The sequence below is a fragment of the Pungitius pungitius genome, chromosome 19, assembly GCF_949316345.1.
Source record: "Pungitius pungitius chromosome 19, fPunPun2.1, whole genome shotgun sequence".
Classification (NCBI taxonomy): domain Eukaryota; kingdom Metazoa; phylum Chordata; class Actinopteri; order Perciformes; family Gasterosteidae; genus Pungitius; species Pungitius pungitius.
Window position 1 is genome coordinate 9,761,748 of NC_084918.1, and position 10,951 is coordinate 9,772,698.

The following is a 10,951-nucleotide window of genomic DNA, read 5'->3' on the forward strand; positions in this document are numbered from 1 at the left end:
GAAAACACACCTGTCCAATCTGTTGAAACTTTTATTGTCATGTGAGATAATTAGAATTGACTTCTCAAAGGACTCAACGATGATCATAATTACTCCAACATTACATTTGCAACTTAAAGGAGAGGCCTTCTTTCCATCCCACCTGTAATTTAACTATGGTGGGTCATAAATAGTGGATTTTATAATGAGGACCAAGATCAACCAATCCTATTTAGAATGACTCAAGTGTTGGTTTACTATTGAACCGTAATACACTGAACGCAGTCACAAAAGAAAAACTGATAGGGGGGGTCTGTGCAGATAAGTTTCATACAATGCCAGAGAAAAACATTTTAATTGAATAGAGCATTAATAAAAAAGATGCAGTCATTGTTCATTCAGTAAAATGAAATGGGAAAATAAATAATCAATTGCATGGAACAGATTGAGGGCTACGGTTTAGGTTAATGCTACATTTTTTTTCTAGAAAAGCCTGGCATCGGAGGATGACATCAAGACAGCTGGAAACAAATGACAGCCGACTCTGTTATCTTTCGAAATTCAAAACACACCTCTTTAGCCATATTGTTTTCATCAGTAGTCAATCTTATTGCACATCAAGAGGAACATATTTTGTTAGTGCGGATGGGATTAAGGAATGCCTTTTAAGATCACGGTTGACTGGGTCTCAAGATACTGGGGAAATCACACCCACCAAGTCAACAAACACTAACCCTTTACTTCCTAATTACCATTTTAAAACCCACCTCTTTGCTTTTAGCCTTATCGTATCTGTACTATCTTATAATGATGCACCAATGGCTTTCAGTTGCTGACAGTGACTCTATTAAGCTTAACTATTGTCCAGCAACAATAAAAACTAGTAATTACTCTAGTTTCATGGCAATCGTGCTTGTGTGTGTTGGAGTAAGAGTGTATGCCAGCACTAAGAAGGAGATCAACTGAAAACAATGAGTTGCATGGGTTGTTATTGATATCATGAACCGGAGCACAGTTCAACATAATGTTTTACGATGTCGGCTTTGCCAATGAAAACCATTGGTCACGAAACGCAGCAATTGTTGTGACTAAATGCTAAAATGATTGTAGATTAATGTTAGGAAAATGTCAGAAGGTTTACTAACGGTCTATGAAGCAGGAAGCACTGAACAAATTTGAATGAAGTGAATAAAGTCCACAAAGGCGTAGGGTCTCGGGCTGACGATGACGTCACTTTACTGCGGGCAAACTAGACCCGGAACAGTAGAAATACCGTCGGGGTCGCCCTGTCAAACACCTACGGCGCCAGTTTAAAAGACCTGTGCGTCCCCAAATGTTTCTAGTTTCTCCCTCTGCTGGCCTCCATCAGATACACATCTTCTTGACCCCACACTCGCAGCAGAATTTGGCAGATTCAACCGGGTACTTGGTCCCACAAGCGTGACAGAACTTGCTCTTCATGCCACCATTGCCGACTCCGTCGTTGACATCATTCCTGTCGATTTCAACAGAGACGAACAAGCAGCAAAGTTAGAAGCTCCGTACGTCACATTGTACGTCACTAATGACATTTTAATCCGGGGTTGACGATGCTGTTGGTAACTTGGTTATTAAGAATTTACATAATGTAGGCACTTGTCATTATTATTTAAGTCAATACGCAAACAAACTAAGAACTTAAATTAAGTGAATATTTGTGTTAACAGTAGGTGTACATTATAGTTTGAGGACAAAATGCGTCAGCTGTCCTACAAGGTGTCCTTTGAGGACTTCAAGATAAACATATTTGACTAATTTGAGCTTAATTGTATTAGGCGGAGTGTGTCAGCGTTACTAATCACCCAGGTGTTGTACGGCTTGCATTATTATTCACATCGTAATAAATGCCGGATCTACAGCTTCCTTTGATGACTGCACCACTCTGGTAGACCACGCACATGAAGCGCAGATCAGTAGCATGAAGAACCGCTACTAAATGGGACCGCAGCGTGCAATGCCCCAATAACACACCGGAGGGCAGGATTGTTAAGATGAATTGAACGGTGGTAGAACTTTGCTTTTTTTCGTTCACCCTTGTTTATCAAACCTGTTGAACTCGCTCACCTCGATGTGAAGGAGTCTACTTTCTTCTTGTTGTTGATTGCTGTTCCCGACTGAATGGTCCTCACAGAGCCGTAGGTCCCAGCTCGAGTCTTACTCCCCACGCTGAGAGGAGGAGCACGACGAGGAGCAGAAGAAAAACACTGCTGTGTTATAAACCGCTTGGGTTCGTAAAGACAGATCCAAGTGTAAAACTCACATTGCAAGGTTCAAAACTCACATTTGAGCTGAGCCACTGTATTCACAGATGTAACTTGTTATTCTTATGCCGCCATCAATTAAGTCAATCATAGTGTTAACCATAACTTCACATGAGCACTGTGAGAGAGCACTGACCCTGACGGAGGGCTCGTGAGGCCAGAGGGATTGCTCCTCACTGAACCGGCAGCGGAGACCTTACTAGACGGGATCCCTAGAGCAAAACAGAAAAAAAGACAAAGAGAAGCCCCAGACATTTCTTTTAAAAATATATACGTTTTGAAAATGGTCACAAATACACAGAACGGTCAGCTGTGAGCTCAACACCCTTCTTGACCAACAGAGCTGTGCCCGTACCGGAGAGTTGTCCAAGACCTGATCTCTGGGGCAAACGAGAGGAGGCGGAAGGGTTGGGTGACACAGCCGCCGGGGAGGCCTTTACAGAAGCAGGAGGCTTGCACTGAGACAGACACAGGCAGAGACAATGGAAAAAAAATAAGTGGCCCACATGAAACATTTTCTAAAACTAAGGGCTAACCATAACGTGCAATGTAGGGAGTGTGGCTTCACAGAAAGAGGAATTGAAAGCACCGACCGAGCTGCACGGATCCACAGCGAATACTTAAGAAATGGCCCACTGCAATGGCAACAAGCCAAAAATACTTTAGACCCTTATTTGCTGCCAAATTAACGCGCTGGTGCAGATTGTATTAGAAAAGGAATGTTCACAAAACTGCATAGCTATCCACATTCTGATCTTTGCTTAGCACATGCGCAATGTACCATACATTTTTGCAGTGTGCAAAGAAATTAATTTAAGAAATGAATGCTGCAATGCTGTATTTAGAGAATTTACTTAAATAAAACACGAATGGTGCACGACCATTCAGTGGTGCTGTGTGTGTGTGTGTGTGTACCACTGAGCGACCAGGAGGCTTCTTGGCATCTCCTAACTTGCCCTTGCTGGGCATACGGGCAGACTTCTCCTGGCAGAACTTGATGTGTCTGTCGGCTGCACCCTCGTTGAACCTCCGCTGACAGTAAGGACACTGGACGTAGTCTGAAGACCAAACAGGTCGGTGAGGACAAAAATCACATTAAGTCACCCATGTCCTGTATATAGAGACACTTGTACAAGGCAGAGCTTACTACACTACTACTACTTACACTACTGAAGTGTTTTTATTTTCATTTGAGATTTTACATTTCTAGTCCAGTTTATTTTTCACTAATATTTAACTGCTTTACTTGCTCCAGTGTGTAAAACAAAAAGAACAAAAATCTTCACTAAATCCCGAGCACTTTCAAGGCACCATGTGTTCACTACAGAGACTTGTTTGCCAGTAAGAAGCAAAAGTAAAAAGTTTCCTGTCATTCTCCTGTTCCTTAATGAAGTCGGCTCCTCGCGGAGGTTGGTCTGACCTGGGTCAATGGTAGGAGGGGGAGGTGGAGGTAATGGTCCGCCCTCCTTTAGGACCTTATCGACGACCTTGGCGGCCCGGATGGTGGCGATGAAGTCCTCATGTTTTTGGCGCCAGTTGGATGGCTTCTTCGGAGGTTCTGCCTGGCGGGACGCAAACACAGAGGCTCAACCCAGAGTGGTCCTTATTGTTTATGTGCACACTAAAAACTGGCCATGTGTCTGTTAACTCTAAATGATCTACTGGTAGGAATGCGTTAATGAGATTCTCACAAGCCATTTGTGATCAAAAATGTGCTCTTGACAAAAACAACAATGTTCTTATTGACATGTTTGGTTGTAACGGTTGAAGCGCCTAACAACGTGCTTCTGGCTCCAACTGCAAATTAATGTGATCTCTATTAAGAGGCAATAATTCTATCGCAGCAGTTTGAGTATTTTCAGAAGGCAGCTGATGATTCCTGACAGAAGTAGTTCACTGAGCACATTCTGAGCTACATCTGTGGCAACATGATAACCCCGCTGGCGCTGACTGAAAATGTTTTTATTTCCCTTTAACCAATCACCAGTTACAGTAAATACCTTGACTATATGATCAATTGATTACATTTTTATAATTCGGCTATCACTAAACATTTGGTCTACAGCATTTGTTTAGAACAGCAAACCCATTAATAACTGGAAACCAAAGATCAATGAATAAATACCATTCCTGAGTGAAGTTTTTTAAAGATACAATCAATAATGAAGAATCTAGACATTCCATACCACGTTGTTCCTATGATTTGAAAGAGGGTTTTTATTCAGTAAGAAGCAAAGTTCAACTTGGTTTACTTCAGGGTCTCCATTGCAGCCTCTCTGAATGCTACTTAGTTGTGTGTGTGTGTGCATGCACGTGTGTATAGTTGAATGAGCTCATCCCCTACACAGAGAGAAGAAGAAACGTCCGCTGCAACGTAAAAATACATTACACCAAAACACTGATACCTCTGCTGTTAATAATTTAGTGCTATGGCTCGTTAAAACGCTGTTTCCAGTCCCTGCCCGTAGGCATGTGAAAATGCAAAAAGACTCTAGATCTAGTCTTGCCTGATCTAAGCTGTTGAAGAAACACGGGGGTGTAACTGTGCAGCCTCGATGGAAGAGGATCGGCTTCCTGTGTAGAAATGAACGGCTATTTGTAAACTAACAAAAACATCCTTAATGGCAGGGTCATTAAACGCTAGTGAAAAAAAGCATTTTATTATTCTGTTTTTGCTAATGTTAATTCCTTGGGAGTTTATGATAATCTATAAGATGGCATTGCAATTTTAAAAAAATAGACAATGCTGTGGATTTATTATGGTGAGTGATCAAAGATTAAGAGAATAAGTCCACAACAGGTTTAAAAGAAGCATTACAGCTTGAGAAGGTGGGGGTATAATATTTGACATATTCAGTGTTAAAACTGTTCCGGCAGTTATTTTCGCACTGAGAAGTACAATTTTAAGCAGTTTTTCACTTCTTATTATTCAAATTGAACTCTTGGAAGTAATAAGTCGGACATCCTCTGAAGGTGCAGTCTTACCTTTGGTTTGAGGGGTTTAAGGGTGGGGATGTCCGTACCCTCAGCTCTCTGTCGGCCGGAGTCAAAAACCTTCCTCTTTTTGATTGTTGACTTTTGGCAGATTTTGGCATGCTTCTCCTGTAGGGAGAGGAAAAGAGGATTCACATGAGACACAAAAACAATTTAAATTGTTTTCTGTTTTTCGGGGAAGGACTGCAGTTTATTTAAAACCTTCAAAAATGGATGTTGTTTTGAGAAAGTTAGAGCCAGATGTATACAATTTATAAGGGTTGAATAACGCATTATTGTAATCATCAGACAACTACCGAGGGTGACTGATTGTAGAAATGCGCCAATGTGTGTATTAACATCACTGGAAAAATATATATATGTTGCAATAATGTATTAAAATGACTTTGATATGTGACAAAAACCCATCTCTGTGTTCTTGAGGTTAGCAAAATAAAAGAAGAATGATAGCAAATCCAAACAGCGGACATGCGGTAAGCTAAAAACAATGGTGGGAAATATTGTCTCAACATGAAAGATGCATCTTTTCACCAAAAACTATTGACTGTTGAGTCTCAAATTTGATAAGACCATACCAATGTGCAATATCTAAAAACACAGTAGTGATCTTGGTTTTATTACATCTCTATCAGGGAATGCTAGAAAATACTCATGAAGTGGTAATATTCTTTTTACCAAGACTTTAGGGAAAAACCATCTGCTGCAGGTGTTGCATTGACTCAGGTCCACAGCAGGAGGAGCATCGCTGTCTGCAAGCAGAAAAGAGGTCATTCTGATTCATGGTGAGGGAGTTTACATATGGACGAGAACATGAATGAAGCACATCTCACTGCTAAGATCAGCGAGTTCACACTGACATCGCGTTCGTTGAAACGCACCACAATCGGCCCCACGTAGCTGGTTAACGTGTAACGTTCTTCTCTCACATAACATGTGGTTTTGAGTTGTGTCGTTCCCACGGCAACCACATTTCCAAAAGGTGAAGCCCAGACTGGAAGTAACGTCAGTCGGGCAGTAACGTCCGCTTCCGTTTCAGATTCCTAAACATTGTTCAAAATATTCGAACCCAATTGGCATAGGGGTACGGAAAGACATGAATTGCCTTACGTTACATTGAGCAGCTAAATGCACGTCTTTACTTCAATTCCTGTCAAGGTTCGTTAGTTAGCAGCATGCTAACGCTGGATAGCCCCCGTGACTAATGTAACGTTAGCTCGGGATCACACCCATTCGGAGAGTGGGAGCTAAAGCTTCATCTTTGGCCCTGGCGTTACCTAGCAGTACTTGGGCTAAATCCAACCCAAAAGATAGGTCGCTGACGAAAATGGAATGCTAAATCCATCATTTTGAAATAATAAAAGCGGAGAGGCTTTTGGCTCCACTTTGCTATGAGACGTCGAAGTAAATGAACGCATAAAAAGGCGTTTTGTTCACCTTCAAATTCTTCCATCCTTAGGTTATCTCTTGTGTGAAGCCGCTGTTGTTACGGACGGCCAAAAGTAGCTAGAAGAAGCGAGATGACTCCCTGCTACGAACATCCGGTTTCGCTAAAATAAGGCTAAGGTCTCAAATCGCTCAAATTATTCTCTGTCTCTACAGAAAAATTACAATTAAATACAAGCAGAATGCAACAATATTTAGGGTCTTTGTGAATGACTGATAGCCCCGTGTAAACTACGCATTCAGGAGCTTCCTCTCGCACAAATTATTCCTCTGTATTTTACTAGTCGTGTTATATAACAATAATTTTGTCATAATCGTTCATTCATACATCATCGAGATGCAGTTCCATTTCATTATTTATATTTAGTTGGCAGGATATTCCCTGTGACATTATAACTAAGGTCAGTCTCCCTCACCCATATCTTTGTGGGTTGGAAGTGAGAACTAACTCTCTTGACATTGTTGATCTTTGGCTTCCAATAGCAACTGGATTGTGTGGCGCCGCTTCACGTGCTAACATCAGAGTATTTCATTGGACGTTTCCCTACATTTCAGCCCGTGAGTTCAGTGCCTAACACGAAAAAAAGCAAAAGAAAGTTGGTGGTAACCCCTGTTCTCTCGTTCATATCATTATGTCCAAAAAAGCCCTAATGACAAAATTACCTCAAGTAAAACGTAATTGTTATTAGTTGAAGATGAACTTTGAAAAGTTACTCAAATCTAGGTCAATTATAGAGCTGTAGGGCTATAGGGCAAAAAAAAACGTTGTCTTGCATACATAATTAAATACAATTTCAAGTATATTACAGATGGTTTTACTTTCAACCTTGTCTGCTGACAGACCTCATGAGGTGACTGGGATCATAACTCCAAAACAAAGAAACTAGTGTATTTCCTCGTTGCATTTTTTGGCGCAAACACATTCCCAAGGAACTCTGAACTTCCTCGCTTGGCATATTGACCACATATGTCCTCTGGATGGAGTAAATCACAGCCAGATGTTGACCGGTCATGGCCTCATTGCCTTCATCACAACAACATCACTGTTCTCACACTGGCTCTCTGTTATTTCCCACAAACACAATAACGGCCCTGTATGTCATCTGACAGCTTGGCTTTCATTGGAAATGTTGTTACAGTGTTATATTTAGGGTTGGGTACCGAGAACCGGTACCAATACAGCACCGGGTCCTATAAGAACGGTACCTACCATACCGAAACACAACGCCGATTTCGGTGCTTGCTTTTGTTTCCTAAGCCGATTGAAATACTTTATTTACGCACTCTGATGACAACGTCCTCGCAGCACCTGACGATAGCCCCCCGCTTGTGTAACTACAGCGGCCAGCTAGCCATCTACCTTCCATTTATATTTATTTTAGTCAGTGTTTCCCTCCGTTATTAGCGACAGTCCTTCGGTGTTGTTCGCCATTAAGGCGCATTAATCTGCAGACACGTGACTCCATTTCCTTATGCGAATGACGGCAGATCGTGATTCTTTTTGTTTTTTATTTATGGTTACAGTATTGTTTAAACAGTTAATCTATTGTTGAATTTGAAGAAAACAATTTGCCTTGCATTAAAAAAAAATGTTGTGCTTTTTAAAAAAAGTATCAGTTGAGGGACCAGTATCAATTAAAAAAGGTATTGGGAAAAAACCCGATTGTTTTTGTTTTTAACAATCAATAAATTTAATGGATTCAAGCACTACACTGGTTCATTTCATCAAAAAAAATTCATAGGTCAGGATATTTGGTAATGGTAATGCAATAAATTAATCTCGGGCCTAATGGTTCGTCCTATTTAATGTATGGTTTTACTTCACAATAAAAAAGGCTTTATTTTGAAAAATCTTCCGGATGCAGTTGTATTCTGGCATCGGCTTGTCATTGGTAAATCCTCCAGTCGTGTGGTCATTCCGGAGTGGCATTCAAATTGGTGTGATTGAGTCGTGCAAATCCCGAGGAGCCCGTCCACCCAAACAGGTACCATGCTGATAATGCGAACAATAAACACATAGTCGCACGAACAGTTTGTGCATTCCGGCATCTTAATTCCACGTGTTACGTGAACCACGCAGCTGAGTTAACCGACACGGACTGATCTCAATGAGAGTCTTTGTCAAGGGGGAAAGAGTCGACATTTAATTCAATTATTATTGGAAACAGTTCGATTATGTCCATATCCCTGGGCCATTCATGGCATGTCTCTTTGTAAAGGTTAGATCCTTACTGTGATCACTCGCTCATTACCGATTGCGCACAACCTTTGATGCGTTATAGCGCCTCCAATTAGCCCTTAAGAATATATAATAAATTAGAAAACTGCTCAAATAAGTTTTTTTATTTTAATTGAAGAATTCTCGCATATAATTCTTATAAGGGCCGAGATCCTCCTTGTGGCAAGCAATGGCAAGTCTTAATTGACCATACCTTAAGCATGACAGAGAGGATCCAGCAGCTGGCCTCCTTACATTTAGTGAGTTCATTTGGAACCATTGGTTTGTTCTGGATATATTTTGGTTCAGGCCAGCTGAGCGCTGGTGCCTCTTGGGAGTGAGGCAGGCAGAGCTTTCATCCGCCAGGGCAGGATTCTCACGCAGGACACACACACACGCACACACACACACACACACACACACACACACACACACACACACACACACACACACACACACACACACACACACACACGCACACTTTATCACCTTTGGCTATAAATTTAATTAATTAAGTATAAAGATTTAAAAAAAAAACATTCAGGCACAACGTGACAACTCAAATTTGATGGATATAATGCGCTCTTCTGTTTTGCTGAAGATAAATTGCAATAATCATTTTAAGACCACTCCCATTTAGGCATAACTCCCAGAATATTTTGCATGTTTTATTTTGGGGAAATACGTTTTTGTTTGAGATTTCTGCTGGTGCTGAAAAATATCTTCAAGTTGTAATATCTTAAGAAGAATGATAGTTTCATAAGAATTAGAAGTCATAACATATATTATTGTCACTGTCTGCATCACATCACTCTGACATGATGAACCAACTCTCTTTTTTGGTGCTTTCACATGGGAGAAATGCCTCTCGTTTCACTCTGTTGAGGCTGACGATTGTACGTGGACACTGTGTGTTGGATTTGGCCAATCACAACAGTATTTTGACAATGACAGCTGCTCAGATGAGGACATAGAGGTTTCCAGAAATAGCCACAGTCAATCGCAGTCAGCGGCTCTGGAGCCACAAAAGGACGTGGAAGCTGAGGTCATTTTTTAAATACATATTCCTATATGTTAAATCCCCAACATTTCAAACCAAGTGAAAACATAACAATCCAGTCCAAAGGGACATAAAGTGTCAGAAATGCATGATTTTATTTGTACGGGTTATGAAAAAGATTATTTTAAAATAATTGTAATTAGGGCAGCCTCACCCAGGCAGATTAATACAAAGTGTTAGAGTGTTAACAGAGGGGTTTAATCTAAATCTATATAGCAGCACAGCTAGGTAGCAGCAGGATGACATTTGAATACAGTGCTCCCTCGTGCCATTGTTTCCCTTTTCGAGTTTGGGTTTTAGGTTGGTGTTCCATCAACTCAAGAGCGCCCGGACACCGACCAGCAGCCTATTCCTCCTCTGCCGCTTTGCACGTACCCTAGACCAAGATTCAAATAGATTAATCAGGGATTATTCCATAAAATAGGAGGGAGGGATATATCGAATCAGTGCACGTAACCTTTTGCGTCACAGTCTTCATGTCAACATAAACTGACATCGCATCCATTCTGGTTGCAATAAACTCAGCTGCTTTTCAGCTCCACGATCCTTTTTTGCAAACAACAAACAAGTGTCCCGTGTGTACCTGTGCCGCTGTGCGCACGAGGCCCCGCTATGGTGACGCGCGTCAGCAATGACGGCACTGTGACACATATTTGCACAGGGGTCACAATTAAAAATTGCATTGGAAAATGCATCAATGTACAGTGTTATGGACAATGGACATTGCAGTTTCATTGTTGATACCACCAGGGGAAGCCAAACACCTAAAGTCTTGATTTTTCTACAAAGCTATTTATTTTCAAGAAATAAATAAAGAGGCTGTAAAAAAGGCAAAAATGATATTAACATTTCACTCAGAAATTGGATGACACCTTGTGTCCGACTCCGTCATATTCTATCTAATGTGCTGAATTTGGGTGTTTCCCTACATTCACGCCTGCATTAGTGAAACCCACT

General features: G+C 41.1%; 1 protein-coding gene across 1 annotated transcript; it reads right to left on the reverse strand.

Annotated features, from left to right (window-relative positions):
• Positions 1–15: 15 nt before the first annotated feature.
• Positions 16–6,803, reverse strand: zc2hc1a (zinc finger, C2HC-type containing 1A). Its single transcript, XM_037456245.2, has 9 exons — positions 6,708–6,803; positions 5,949–6,022; positions 5,265–5,381; positions 3,700–3,841; positions 3,195–3,337; positions 2,635–2,737; positions 2,416–2,491; positions 2,083–2,184; positions 16–1,474 (listed from the first exon to the last, which is right to left on the reverse strand). Exons 1-9 carry the CDS (start codon positions 6,721–6,723, stop codon positions 1,345–1,347), a joined length of 903 nt encoding a protein of 300 aa, XP_037312142.1. The 5' UTR covers positions 6,724–6,803; the 3' UTR covers positions 16–1,344.
• Positions 6,804–10,951: the final 4,148 nt, after the last annotated feature.

What these genes read in the sequence shown, in the direction of transcription:
- zc2hc1a (XM_037456245.2), bottom strand. An exon ending in CCCTCCTACCATTGACCCAG is followed by an intron (nt 3,338 to 3,699) that starts GTCAGACCAACC and finishes TTTGGTCTTCAG; the next exon opens with ACTACGTCCAGTGTCCTTAC. An exon ending in GTAGACTCCTTCACATCGAG is followed by an intron (nt 1,475 to 2,082) that starts GTGAGCGAGTTC and finishes TGAAATCGACAG; the next exon opens with GAATGATGTCAACGACGGAG.